This window comes from Notothenia coriiceps, unplaced genomic scaffold (genome assembly GCF_000735185.1).
Source record: "Notothenia coriiceps isolate Sejong01 unplaced genomic scaffold, NC01 NC01_scaffold00026613, whole genome shotgun sequence".
Classification (NCBI taxonomy): domain Eukaryota; kingdom Metazoa; phylum Chordata; class Actinopteri; order Perciformes; family Nototheniidae; genus Notothenia; species Notothenia coriiceps.
In genome coordinates this window covers 721,623-736,774 of record NW_011359314.1, presented here as the reverse complement: position 1 = coordinate 736,774, position 15,152 = coordinate 721,623, and the positions used below count along the sequence as shown (strand labels likewise).

The window sequence follows — 15,152 nt, the reverse complement described above, 5'->3', positions numbered from 1 at the left end:
AACCAACGGTGGATGAGACTGCCTTTACGGGGTGCGCCATTTGTTTTGACAAACCCAGTCCTTCATTAATAGGAATAACAGACTAGAAATTTTCAATTAAAGGGTATGTACAGGGTAACGGTACAGATGACGCCAGAGTCGGTCCTACCGTTAGGACGGTTCCGATGCGTAGCGCGGAGACCTGGTAAACCCACAAAATCCGGGGTGTTTTTTCTGAGTAGGATAATTGACCTTCCTGCGTGTTGGCGGACGAAATGATCCCTGAGTACCCGACCTCCCGTCATAGACCTGATGACTTGTACCCCGCACGTCCCGAAAGACGACGACCCCCTAAAAACCCTCCCTCTGTCCCCCTAACGCCAAGTGACTAAGACCGTCAAGACGGTATGAATAGATTGGGACCAGTAATAAGCCGTTAGTAGTACTTTATGACACTAATTACTATGTAGTATGAGGGTACTATTTAGAGCGACGAGTGGGTACATTAGACCACATTACTGGAGTTAGTCGACAGAATTCTTCATGTAGGAATCTGTAGGTGGGGGGGGGGGGGGGAGTGGAGCAAATGGCAAAACAGATCACACAACAGTTACAATGTACTAAAAACGAGATTTGAGTCCATGCAATATAGACCTGTTTTCCTCAATTTTTTAAAAAAAAAAATTTATTTTTGTTTTTATGGTTTCTATGAGGAGAGTTAATGTATGCTTTTTCATTATTATGTGGAAACTAACCAGTTTACTCGCACTTTGCAAAAGACATGTTAGAAAGTGTTCCATACAGGTGACAACGACCATAAAATCAGGTGTAGGAAGGGTACGTTCTAGAGGAGATCTCGTCAATACTAAATTCGCCTGACAGCGCGCTCGCTTGCCACATTCATGCCAGCATAAGTCTCTGTGTTTATTGTCCATCTTGGATTTTGTAACAGGGGTGATGTAAGCTCTATTGAGAATTTTGAACTGTATGATCCTGAATCTTACACATTTAGAAGAGAACATAGCTGACCTCCAAATGAAGTTCCATTGCAAAGCAGACAGAGAGATATTCAAGGCATGCTCCCAGGACAGTTGGACAGGAGAATAGGTATTCGGGGCAGCCCTAGATAATAATTTATAAATGTTAGAGACCACACCTGATGATATGATTGCTTTCTTGAGGCGCTGGTCCTCTTTCATACATGAAGCAGGCATGGCTCCCTCCTTACATTTTGTACTAATAATAGATGCTAGTTGTGCATATGATAGAAAAGATGAGCCTGAGAGACCATACTGATTTTTGAGTTGTTGAAATGGAAGGGTTTGGTCTCTATATATCTCTCCAATTGTAGTAATACCAGCCTTCTGCCAGATATTATTACTAAAAGTGCCTCCTCCTGCAGAAAGACAGGGGTTACTCCAAATGGGGCAAGATGGTAAAGAGAGCCCCTCTATGTTGAGTCTCCTGTGCAGTTGCTTTATAATAGAGCATGAAAAGCGGATGATGGTATAATCCATTGAGGGTGGTGGTTTTGGGCAGTACCACATTGATGCCAGAGATATGTTTTGGTTTACTGACATGATGGATGGATTGCTCCAGCCATTAACTGCCTACCGGAGAGGCACTTTTGTACGCCCACGATAATGGATACTTTGCATTGAAGGACAGATATTACTGGAATACATCCGGGACTCCCAAACCTCCCATTGATCTTGGAATATGGAGATTTTCTTTTTCAATTTTTTTCTTGGAGCCGTTACGCCCGCGGATTGGTCCACACACACACTCAATCTTTTCTCAGCTGCAGCTCCGCCAATTTCTCCTCCCTGAGACGGCGGGACACGGTGAGGCTGTGAGGCGGTGAGTGAGCACACACACAAACTCCCAGCCAGGCTGCGGGTGTTTGTGTGTGTGTTCGGGCTGGTTTCGGGCTGGGTTTCGCTCTGTCTCGCTGTCTCACAGACGGCCACTGGGCTCCTAGGGAGGGGGAGGGGGCAGGAGCTCCAACAAGCCGTTTAGGACAGAGAATGAATACACATACTATACAGAGATGCTGTATGAGAAACCGATGCGATTTTGGAAAATTGCACAATATAAATCTATTTTAGTATACCTCAACAATGGAATTATGATCAGTAGAAATGGCCATGACATGGGACCTTTAAGTACTGTAGCTATATACACCCGTGTGTTGTACTGTATGCATCTCTTCTTGCTCTTTCTACGATTGCTTGGTAAGGTTACCTGAACATCAGGGACAAAAAACACCTGTGCTATATTGTGAACATGGTAAGGTAATACTTGTCCCGCAGACCCCCCTGATGAAAGGGGGTTAATTAATCTGCCACAACAGTCGGAAAGAAGTTATGAGACGTGATGAATTTTAGTATATTTATTAAATACCACAACATTAAACAGTGACTAAAAAATAAATTATGTAATTGTGCCCCAATCAGTCTATTTAATATGTACCCCCTGAAGCTCTTCATGTCCTGCTGGACGCTGGCAGGATCTGCGTCTTTTAGCAGGGCTTCAGCATTCTGAAAGACACAATTACACATTTATTTACAATATACAAATGATTTCATGCCCCACCCTTGTGTGGCTTTAAGTTGAACCCACAAACAAACAAATAGACTCAATAAAAAGGCACTTTTACACTATTTGCTTTTAAAAACAGTAATTTCCATCAGCACAGGGTTTTTTTGGGGTGGGTGTAAAAAGCCGAATAGCTGCCGTGTGTCTATTTTCAACCGGGTGCAAATAGACACTCCGTTTTATTATTAATCACCAATGATTTAATGTTAAACAAAACTCACTTAAAATGACAAACAGTGTCAACATCATTACACACAGTCCTGTGCTGAGTTGTGTAAAGTGTGTTTCTCTCTGTGCATGATAGAGCAACGACGTGTCTGAAAAGGAAATAAGGGATTTGCAATGTCTCGCTCTTCAGAGGACACAATTATCTCAAAGTGTCTGGAAAGGTTTGTTAATCAGCTCTTCAGAATTTGGCGGGAACAAGTCAAACACACTATGCTGGTGTGACAATCACCCAGGCATCCAAATGCTTCTGTGTTCAACCGTCTCACGCTTTTATGTGTTTTCTTTCTCCTACTTTATCTGATCTAATGTTCCGACCACTGCCTTCCTTCTCCAGCTTCCTCAGAGGTCGTCTTCTCCTTTGACGTGGGAAACGGGCCGCTGGAAGTGCGAGTGAAGGCGAGCGTGCCGTTGAACGACAACCGGTGGCACAGCGTGCGAGCAGAGCGAAATGTGAAGGAAGCATCATTACGTTTGGACGGGTTTCCTGCCACCACACAGGAAGCTCCAGCTGACGGACAAATTCATTTGCAGCTCAACAGCCAGCTATTCATAGGTGAGAGGAAAGAGTGTGAATTGGTATGTTCCCAAATGCCTTAAAAATGTTGGAGTTCAAAATAAAATAACTTAAAAGGATTGCATTTGGGTTTTAGGTGAAAAGCACAATAGGTTAATTTAAGGTCATAGTAAGGATTAAGATAAGACATTTGATAGAGTTGTTTATGGTGTTAGGAAGTTGACCTCATTAGCAGCTGAGAACTGGTGGTAATTGCTGTCACGTCTTATCCTTTCTCATCTCGGACTGTGGATCTAGCAACATATGCACACAGAATTGGCAATTTATGAGTGGAAGGAACTTGGTGATTAGTATTTTTGTCTCAGCAACTTGTCCTGAAGTAGACTGCTATTCAGATAAATTAAACCTGTGGACTGTACTTTACAAAGTAAGGCTTGCTACTTCTGCCCACTTTGCTATTTGGTTTATAATAGGCAGAAGTAAGGGGAAACAGTGTTGTTTTGCAGTACAGAAGTCCCACACGGGCAGCTGTTGGGGTTAAGGAAAACCAACAGCTGGTTGTTTCCAATAAAAGTAAAAAAAATCATCCTTAGAGTCCTTTTATAATCCAACTGGCCCGTGGTGAGCTGAGAGCGGTGAGACGTTTTAAAAATGCTGCTGATCCTAGCTGGGTGAGTAAAAAGCATTGGTGCTGCACTGGAAAAGGAAATGCTGAGTCCTCGCTTTCTAAACATTGAACAATAAATAACTTTGTTGATTGAGGTGTATACTCTTGTAAAGCTGCACCTGCGTGACGCCAAATTGTCCTACTGATTGAAAAATGTAATGAAAACTGTTGCATTGAAGCATGCAAAACAATAAATGGGAAGGTCAGTTCTTTTTTATTTCCTCTGAATATTTTTCTTCTTCTTTACCCTGTTTGAGACACTCATCCCCAAGTCTATTTAATATGTAATTATTTTCAAAAGATGTCACATGTACTATTCATTTTAAGGCTCAGCCATTTTCTAAAACAGCTGTAGATTTTTCGCAGAAAACCAGGAACAACTAGTTCATTTGTTGGGGACTATTTACACTCTATGATTAACACAACTATAAATAAACGGCTGTGTCCATTGTAAACATAAATTGTGTGCAACAGAATGGCTCACTGATGTGCTATTGGACAGCAACGAAGTCTATGCCACAAAAGGAATAAACCGCACATTTAATCTAAAACAATTCCAGAGAGTACCGCAATCCCTAAATACAGATTCAAAAAGTGAACTTCAGAAGTTTGAGCTCACTTGTCTTTACTTCGTCTCTTCCACAGACTTTCATAATTCCTTTTAACCTCTTGATCTTTCCTGCAAACTGTGGATGAGGAAATGGAGATTTTCTTTGTTTTATGAGATATATTTCTGCAAATATTATGGACATTTTTAAACACGCATTCTGAAGTGAAAATCAACCAGCAAACAGTGGTAGGAGAGATGGATGAATGCTTTGATTGGCTCTCTGTGTTAAGATAATAATCCTCTGTGAACAGCCAGAGAGAAGTGGCCGTGAGGTTGCTCTCCTTTTGTGGGCAGCGCTTGTCCTGGTTGGTGTTTTCAGAGGTATTAACATAGTTGAATGCAAATCCTTTGGGATTTTGAAATAGGCTGCTTTCGGAGAGGGGGTTTGTTTTTGACAAATACTTGATTTGCAGATAAGCAATATGCATGTGGGTGCCTCGACTCTCTTGTTTTAGGGAGTGATCCAGAATTTGTTATTGTTAATCCATAATGTGAGCAGCCTCCCTTTCATGAAATCATAATTCACAACACTGCAAAGACCTTTTTATTGCGTGTGTCCCATTTTTTTATATCGAAAATTGCCTTGTGTGACTTATTAAAACAGGGTATTTGTTAGTTTGAATTAATTATCCGTAATATTGCCTGGGGTGAATTTATGTGACACAAAGTTATTGTGGTTCAACTTAATTTACTGCCAAAGGAAGGAATTAATTGTGTTAACACAATGTTACACACACCGAGATATAGTTAAAATAGTACTTGAATTATTAAATTATAGTATTGTCTTGGTGTCTGTGTTGGCTGATGAACACATGAGAAAGCCAAAGTATTTTAACAGCCATGACAGTGATGGTATAGTTTAAAACTTTGCAGCTTCGTAAATTAGATCAATATAAAGATGGGTATGGTTTGAGCAAGCGTTGTGCTCTGCTGACATCAGCCTACTGGCATTTCTGATTATAAGCGATGAGAGCAGTGACCAATAGTGTCTGTTGTGTTGCATACATTTCTGGGCGACTAAATGTTGTGTTGGTTATTTGCGATCTGACTTCAACAACGGTAACCAGCTGTTGATTTGGAGACGCCAGTGGCTGGAAATGATTCTGGAAGAAAGAAAGAGGGCAAAGGGTACCATGCATGGTACATTTTTAATAGCACAAAACAAATGAACACCATTGCGACACAATTCAGGATTTCCTGGTTTAGGTAAACACGACAGGGTTGTATACACCTCAATTCATCAATGAATTAATGCTCACTCTTCAAAGGACATTTTCACTACGTATCTAAAATCAAAACACAGATACACTCCAAACAGGTGCATGCTGAGTCTGGATCAAAGATAAAAAGGTGAAATATAAATGATCACAAGAACGTTTGCTGTGCATGCGTAATACATTTGATCTTATTGAGCCAAATAAAATGCTTAATTACATTTCCTACTCTGGTTCTCTCTTAATGAGCTGTCTGGGTTTTATAACTGTTTCTGCAGAAGGAGCCTGGAGCCTCACAGGTTAGAGATTAAGTGGTGTGAAAAGCATCTTTGACTGAACATGTGAAGCTTTCCAGACTCAAACTGTGACAGTAATACCCTGCCAAATCCTTTCTGCAGGAAGAATCACAACTGTCATTTGTGGATCCAAAATAAGACGTTGAATGCTTTGAACTCCTGGAGAGATGTCATTTTGCGGTTGCTATAAGCATATTAGTTGTCAGGTGAAAGGAGGACGAGTTTCTCCTTCTGCATGTTCGTGGAAAGCATGAATGTGAGACAACAGATGGCTCATCAGCCACGCAGTTAGCCAATATAGTGCTACAGACAGAGGCAGTGTGTTAATGTCTCAGTGCCTTGCAGAGTAGACCTTGTTGTGCTGCAGTGGCAAAATGTGCCTGTCAACCATAATACACTAAATGATGGCGTACATGCAGCACACAACATGCATCCACTGAAGCCTCTGCACCTCACCAGATATGTTTATTAGCAGAAGATTAAAACAGTCTCACACTCCACACTGATCTAAGTTTCCTCACAATAAAGCATTAAAAACCTCATATTTCAATACATTAGTCTTCATTGCCTTTTTACTCTTAGAAGTCCCACTGAACAATTGAATTACGCCATCTTGTTGGGTCCTCTTTTGCAAAGGTTTTTGAGCGGTTAGCTAAGATAAGAAGAGGAATTATAGGTGGCTGAATCTGTAAGTAAAGGTGAATATAAGTTGTGTTATTGTAACCATAGATTTGTGTTGGCTTGATGATAAAAGGAAAATGGATGGACACTCTTGAAAATGTGAGGATTGGGGCACGTTCAAAGCTCTAGTTTGGCTGCTTAGTACTAGTGTATCATTTGAGTTTGTTTGTGTTTCAGGAGGCACTGCGTCCAGACAGAAAGGCTTTCTGGGCTGCATCCGCTCTCTGCAGCTGAACGGCGTCACTCTGGATCTGGAGGAGAGGGCAAAGATCACCCCGGGGGTCCGACCTGGATGCCCGGGCCACTGCAGCAGCTATGGCTCTCTCTGCCAGAACCAGGGTCGCTGTGAGGAGAGAGACAGCGGTTTCTCTTGCAACTGTAACCAGTCGGCGTACACTGGACCCTTCTGTCATAAAGGTACATACATTAAAAAAGACACAGACTTCCTGCCGTTAAATACAAAGATGCAAAACTGGAGCCTTGACATCAGTTTATTAATCGTTTAATTTTGAAGCTACTAGTAATACAAACGTTCTTATAGGTATAGATAACTTCATTTCAGACCTTTAACGTTTCACTAGATACGTTAAGATCTAGCACTCCAGACCGATCCAATTATATGATGGACAGATTGACACGCTGGATAAAAAAATCTGAAATACAGCCTGATAACATCTTTCACTTTTAAAGCAATCCTGCTTCCGACTTCAAATTATTGCATTAATGTTTCGTAGAGTTGCAATGACAAATTCATTTCCTTGTGCATATAAGAGGCGTTAGGCATGAAGTTCATTATATGTTTGGGTCTACGAAGGACAGAGTGAGTTGTGTGCTCGGAAACTGCTCCATAAATTAATGGGGTAAAAGAATAAAAAAGAGATTCAAAACTTTGTTTTCTTAAAGTGCATAAAGTGTTGATGCATTTGCAAGCCAATAGAGAATTATTTCACAGCCTTATGTACATGCAACTCTTTTTATGACCCATCCCTGGTGCTTTAAAGAGGAGTAGAGAGACAAGATTAGTGGGCTTTCTGTAGAGGATCCTTCAGTCAGCAGACATTACACTGACCCTGACTTTCTCTCTTGATCACTGTCTGCACAGCTTCCTCTCCACGCTCGTTGTGAGTGAGACATAATGAGTCTGTTCTGTCCTGAAGGTCAAGCATGAAGATTGTCTTAAAGGACTCTTCTGGCCCACCATGCCGCTGTGATGCATCAAGGGCCTGTTGGACGGTGATGAAAGGCAACATAACTTTAACCTCAATCTGTACTGTAGAAGGGGACTATGATTTAGGAAGGTTTTTTGGAGAATACCTTTTTTTGCTTTCTTGCTGAGTGGTAGAGAGAAGATGGATACCACCTGCATGTTTATCAACCTGAACTGGAAATGGCAGCAGTGAGCCAAGGAATAGGCTGGCACACAACACTATTGTCCTTATAGGCGGATGTTGTTGAGCCAGGCTTACCTTCTTAATTAACTCCACAAAAAAAAGTATTTAAATTACAATTAACTGAAATTCTGAGACAGCCACTTAACCGGTTAATGCGTAAAATTAAGAGAATAGATCAGAAACTGTTGGATTTTAAAATAAAAGCTTTTACAGTAAGTCCTATTGCTAAAATATTGGTATGCTTAACGTTGTACAGTAGTAGGTTTAAAGGAAGCAGGCTTCTAGAAAATACGATTGAAATAAACAATATTTCAACTGTAAATACATTTGATTATTTTTCCAGAAAATTAAACATATACAAACTTTTCTCCAGTTTGACCTTTAATCAAGCAGACTGTCCCATTACATATGCAATGCAGACTTGGGCAGCAAAGAACAAGTCCGAAAGCCATAGGTTCATTGGTCAACTTTCTACATTTCAGAGGTATCGGCCAGCTTTCAGTCGTCAACATCCATCACGTACAACCTGAAGGAGCCCCCTGAGCTGAATAGGAACAGCAGTGCCTGGCCTTCCTCCATCTACTCTGATGTGACGCTGAGAGGAGAAAACATCTCCCTGATCTTCAGGACAGTTCAGAGTCCTGCTCTTCTGCTCTACGTCAACTCTGTCTATAAAGAGTACCTGGCACTGCTCATCAACAATCATGGTGAGGGGGACAATTACCTCTTTTTCCTTCTTTCCTTTTGGTTTGACCCAATTTTATCCTTCCTGCATTGGCTTGGGTTAAACTTTACTGTCTTTTCCGTTTCTTTCTCCCCCTGCATTAAGTTTTGTAGACACTACTGCTTCCTTTTCCACGCAGAATAGGTGATTTGTTATGTACGGTGTCAGGTTAAAAGGAATACTTTTGGTGCACTCACTATTCAATTATAACTCTGCCTTTAGCAGGGGTTCCCCTTCAATTGTTTTTCCTTTTGCAATTATTTATTGAGTTCAAATTTTCCTCACTCACTTTACTGTAGAGCTCCAGTTGGCAGGAATCAATGCTAAATGCGGGGTATTATAGGATTTGCCATTATCCCGTGTATTTAACTTGTAATTATGGCTTGAAGTTAGGTTCAGGTGCTGGAGATTTTTGTTGTAATAATGAACACAAACCATTGTCTACCAAACAGAAACCTTTGTTGAACATATAATGTGGCATCTGTTCAAATATTAGGTTATGTTCTTTAAATATTGGTGTAAATTCTGCTGTTCAACAAGGCATCTTTTAGGTTTAAGATACAAACAATAAAGCAGGTTTTAAGTGATGATCATGTCGTCATCAGGCATATGCACACTTGACAAAGTATCTAATTAAATCCCAGAGAGAATTTTCTTTTGGATGCGCCACAAAGACTTTTCTCATGTTTCTTATATAGCTGCTGCAGTAAAAGGAGCCTGAGCCGCTGCACAGGAAAAGTAAAATCTTAATAATTGAATTTCTGCTCATCTGTAATTTCTGTATTCACATTAGATCAGTGGTGTGGAATGTATTAAGTGTAAGACTATAAAAAAGGGGGACATTTCATTTAATATCATGGAGTCTAATTCATAGAGATACAGCTTTAATCCTCAAAGTATGTAATGGTTTTTATCTTCTTAATTCAGCAGCTGGTATGCTGAAAAGAAAGCTTTATTTGAAGGAGTGAATACATGTCTTCTAAGCCAAGAATAAGGACATTTTGGAGGCTTAAGTGCTTATTAATTATCAAAGAGTTATAACGTGTAGCAACATTGTTTAACCATGTAAAATATAATTAATAGACATTGCTCTTCAAGAACGCAATATATGTTTTAATAAAAACGTAACTTAAATGAAAACACTTTAATGCTTGTACAGTATTATCTTTGATGCTGAATCTACTTGCCTTAAAGAGTAAGATTGCATTGTGGTGCTGTGTTTTCAAAGATGAGTTAGAAGTGTGGTACAAGTTACACAGCGGCCGAGACGTGGAGGTGCTGAGGAGCAGAGTCACGGACCTGGCCGATGGACGTCTGCACACGGTGATCATCAGGAGACAGGCAGACATCGTCTCTGTGAAGGTACACACACTTACTGCAACAAATATGTCACACTGTAACACACCGAACACAATATTTAAAATATGTCACACTGATATCCACATTGTGTATTACTATGTTAAATGAGCCCACTGCACTAAAGCACCTGACGAGTGCATATGAACACTGACTGGAGCTGAGGCTGGTTGTTATATTATTATTTTAAATGCTTGTTTTAAGACACTGTGCTGCATTTTGCCACTCTAGATTAATTAAGTGGTTCAGTTTACTTGTGTTCAATGCAGTCATATCAAAATATGACCCAACTGGGATAATACTCATTAACAGGAATTGTTGGGCATACAGTACTTGTAGGTGCATCCTAAACTAAAGTCATAATCGGACATAAAAAACTAAAGTAATGAGGTAGTAACAAATATTGGCTATGCATTCACATTTATTCTCACTCAAATCTTCCGCTGTGCTCTGTAAACACAGCATGTAAATGACCATCAGTTCACAAAACACACAAACCAGGAGCCAGCTTTTTTTTTATTATCAGAGGAAAGAATTATGATTTAAAATCAAAATGCCCTCAGCAGTGCCAGTGGGTCCCAAAATCACCAACATGTCCACAACAAAGCGGTCTACAAATGGTAATTTTCCTGTTTGTTTTCAAGCTTGTTTCAATGTTATTCTTTTTTGTGGCTCCACTTCAACATTAGCAGATGTCTTATTGATAAATGATTCGCTCAGGCTCAATCTCTTTGTTTGCAAGCAATACATCACAAGCTCTTTTATTAAAAGAGTGTCTCTCTCTGAGGCATTCATCACCTCACAACCTGCTCCACTTATCTGCTCTGCTACTGTGAATCCCTGCATCTCATGGGGCCATTGGTGTCCAGCTTTTTGGGTTGAATCTTATTTCAATATTCAGGTCAGACCAGGGGTTCAGTCTCCAGCTAGCTTTTCATCATTCATGTTGGTTAAACTCCTTTTTGCTGCTTGTGATCCTCTGTTAGCCTTGTCTCCAAGCTATAACTATAAGCCTGAAAAATATCATTTAAATAAATGCTAAATAAATATATCTGTCTTTGAAAGTTGTTTGCTATTTTCTCTTTGCTTTCTATCTTCAAAGCTTTTACCTTTTAAACATGTGACATACCTGTACATTATCTTTCAGGTCGATCAGAATACCAGAGAGGATTTCAACTTGACATCTGATGTGGAATTCAACAGCGTCAAATCACTCATTCTTGGCAAAGTGCAAGGTAAGTGAGGCTCCAGCACTTATACAGACTCATTTGAATAACAGCACTGACGTGTTTGGACGTTTGGACCTATGCGACAAAACACTTCTGTTTTCTATTCATCATGTTGGGTACAGGGAAAGTAGCCGTCTGAACAGCAGCTGTGGTGCTTTTAAAAAAACGAGTTGACATCCATATTCAAATGTTCACGAAGAGAGCACTTTACAGTGGAGATAAAACACAAAAACCTTGGAAATATCTTAAGCTGGAGCCACCCACTTAAGTCATTGTTATGTGGCATTAGAAGCATTTTACTGGTAGGTAATGAGCATTGTTTTCTCACTAATGCAGAACAATAGTACAGGTTTGTGAACTTTTATCTGTGTTTCTGAAGCTTTGAGTAATACAGTCTTTGTGTCTCTCTAGCTGAGCCGGGCTTCAGACAGCTTTAATGGAAATAACTTTAGAAAAGGTCCTTCACTTTGTATGGTAATGAGGAGAGATTGAAAAGAACAAATTACTTTGAAGATTGGAGTCAGCACCCTGTGATACAGCATAACAACCTGTTGGAGCCACAATGCAGTCAGGGTTATTATTTCGATTCATAATTTGATAAATGATTTAATGATGGAAAATGATTTGTGTTGCGGTGGTGAATATGTTTTGATGAAGTGATTGTTTATTTTATATCGTAAATATGATCTGTTTCCGTGTACCTTCCGGTGTGTATTTAAGTGAGGTAATTGAGGACAGCCAGCGTGCTCGGAGACCTGATGAGACGGGGAGCGGAAAAGTTTTTCAACCGCAAACCGCAAATTGCCGACAGAAATTAGTGTTGCAAATTGGACTGCAAACAAAGTATAGTTTAGTTTATATAGGAAAGCATACTGCCGAAATATTGTTTAAAGATTTGTTATTTTGAGACTATTTAAGTCAATACTTTTTTGTTAATAAATTACATATTTTTGACTGAAAACCTTCGGCTGCTTATTGTTTTGGATTGCGTGTCTTCAACCCCGCTCTATAGTGGCACAAGGAAACCTTGGATGCCACTACAGTGTAGTCAAAAAACTCCGTAAGGAAGAGACACACAACGTTTGGATCACCGGAAAAGAGGGACACACCGGAGCTGAGAGACTGGGCCGGTCGTGAGTAAATAAATTGAATAAATGCGTATACGCATTGAATGGAATGTCGGACGTGTTAAAGTCTAAGAGGAAATCATAACGGCGATGCACACATTGGAGGAGGATTGTAAATACCTGTGGATCGTCCGTGAAAAGAATGTGATTGAATTTGTTTGTGCAACAAATGAAGCCAGGCGTGCTCTGTGAGACTCATTAAAGGAGCGCAACGTCTTTTTACGCACGGCCAAAAAACAAATAAAAAAATAATGTCGGACGATCCCAGGACTTCTGCTGACGCAGAAACATTGTTAAAATCACTCAAAGCCTCCCGCAGTGGGAAATTAGGAGCATGCACAAGGAAAATGAACGAAATGAAGGCCTTGCTTGTGGAGGATGGGAATGTGGAACATGTGAATGAAGCTTTGGAAATGTTCAAACAAAATATAAATGACTTGTGCAGTGTTCATGAATCCATACAACAGCTTTATCAGAGGAAGAGAGCCAGGAGGATCATGTGGACTGGTTTGAGCCAAAAATGACACATTTGAATATTTTATGAAAGAGATGGATGTGTGGAAAAGAGAAAAATTGCACAAACAAAGAATTCATCCCCATGACAGCATCTCTAATGTTTCACACAAGTCAAGCAGCTCAAAAACCTCTTCAGTCTCCTCAGCATGTAGAGAGCGTAGAGCGTCTGCTTGAAAAGGCTGCCCTGCTAGCCAGAGCTGCTGGATTAAAGACAACATGCACTGCTATTAGAACCAGACTGGAACAAATTGGGAATGGAACTGGACACAGAAATTGCAGCATCTGCTGCTAAAATAAAGGTTCTGGCAAGCATTGACGTGGAGGAAAAATGGATGATCAATTCAAGATGGAATGAATGCTTATCTTGGAGAGAGAAAAGAAAGAAGCGCAGAGACCTTTGGATTCTGAAATCTCAGCCATGGAGTTCATGCGCCATTGGTGCAGTGCCTAAAACCACCACTTCAGAGGACTGTCATTAATCTTCGCCTGCCTCAGCGACCCACAACACAGTTTAGACCTTTCAAATGCCCACAATGCAGTAGCTCCACCAACGCAATGAAATACCCATGATAACCTCGACACTGTATACAGAGAGCAGAGAGATATTGCTGACCTCCATCATTATGCAGCAGAAACGTACCTTGTTACCAGCAATGGGAGATAAAAGTTTCTTTGATGGTGATCCACTTGAATATCAGTCCTTTATGCTGAGTTTTCGAAACACCTTATTGAGGATAAGACCGCTAGCAGTCATAGACAGGCTCTACTTCTCGACCAGTAGAATTCCGGCCAGCCCAAAGATCTCGTTCGCAGCTGCCTGGCATATGGATACCCAAAGAGGTTACACAGAAAGCCAAGCAGCTGTTAAAGGAGCACTTTGGGATAAGATGCAAAGTAACGCCAGCGCTTATTTGGAAAGGCAAAATGAACTGGACATCAATTAGACCGGGATGATGGCCAAGCGCTTCAGGCATATGCAAGTATTAAGAGGCTGCTTCTGGCAATGCTATGCAAGATTTAAAGTACATGGATGAAACTAGATATTCCTTCCAATCTAAGATCATACAATATCTAAAACTCGCCTTACAAACTATGCGAGAGAAAGTTGGCGGACAGTGGCTATGATATATACAGAGAACAAAGGAGAGAGCTGATTTCGTGACACTTGTGGATCTTATGGAAAACAACAAGGCTAAAATACTCCTGAACCATTATTTGGGTGATATACAGGATCGGCCACATCTCTAGCCCAAGGATGGCCACATAGGAGCCAACCCTGAGCCACAGAACACCTACACAGTACGAGTAGCAGCTTCGCCCATCATCGCAGCAGCATGTGATCAGGAGAGCAGCGGCTGCACCGTCATAACGCAGGAGCAGCGTGGGCACCTTCAACAGCCCAAGGGGGCGTCGCTGCCTCTTTTGCTCTTGTAGCAAGCACGTGCTGCTGATTGCCCATCAGTCAAAAGCTCCAGCACAAGGAAAAGGTTGACTTTTTGAAGATAAATCGTTATGTCTTGGATGTTTGATGAGGGGTCTATGAGCAAGGACTGTAGGAAAAAGGCTGACATTTCAAAGTGTCAAAGAGTGAAAAAAAAAAAAAAAAAAAAAAAAAAAAACAGCAACAATACTTCACATTGACACTCCACTTCTACAAAGCCTCCCTCTAGCTGAAACAAAAGGAGGGCTGGGGTTCAACAGTGCACTTGTCTCGGCTGGTGAATCTACTGGGCGCTGAGGGATGTGCCCTAGCATAAGTGGCCTGTTCGAGTCAAGGTTCAGCAAGGAGATACGTTTATCTCACATATGGCTTTTCTTGATCCCGCAGTTCAGCGACCCCATTCTGGGACAGAAAATCTAGAGACAGCTGAATCCCAAATCACGAAAAAACGACAGTCGTGGCTACGAACAAGGGTTCAGGAAGCGACTTGTAAGGAGTACAAATCAAAGATTGGAGATAGACATTTAGATGGGCAGTACTTAGCCTTGAGCTACCTGCAGGTTTACACCAGAGTAAGATTC

General features: G+C 40.8%; 1 protein-coding gene across 1 annotated transcript in view; it reads left to right on the top strand.

Moving 5' to 3' along the window:
• Positions 1-126: 126 nt before the first annotated feature.
• Positions 127-15,152, top strand: part of LOC104957295 (contactin-associated protein-like 4) — a 25,800-nt gene continuing 10,774 nt past the window's right edge. Inside the window, exons 1-6 of the mRNA XM_010784916.1 lie at positions 127-184; positions 3,140-3,358; positions 6,965-7,204; positions 8,661-8,885; positions 10,131-10,264; positions 11,406-11,493. Coding sequence (XP_010783218.1) covers positions 127-184; positions 3,140-3,358; positions 6,965-7,204; positions 8,661-8,885; positions 10,131-10,264; positions 11,406-11,493 — 964 coding nt within the window. The remainder of the gene's footprint in view (positions 185-3,139; positions 3,359-6,964; positions 7,205-8,660; positions 8,886-10,130; positions 10,265-11,405; positions 11,494-15,152) is intronic.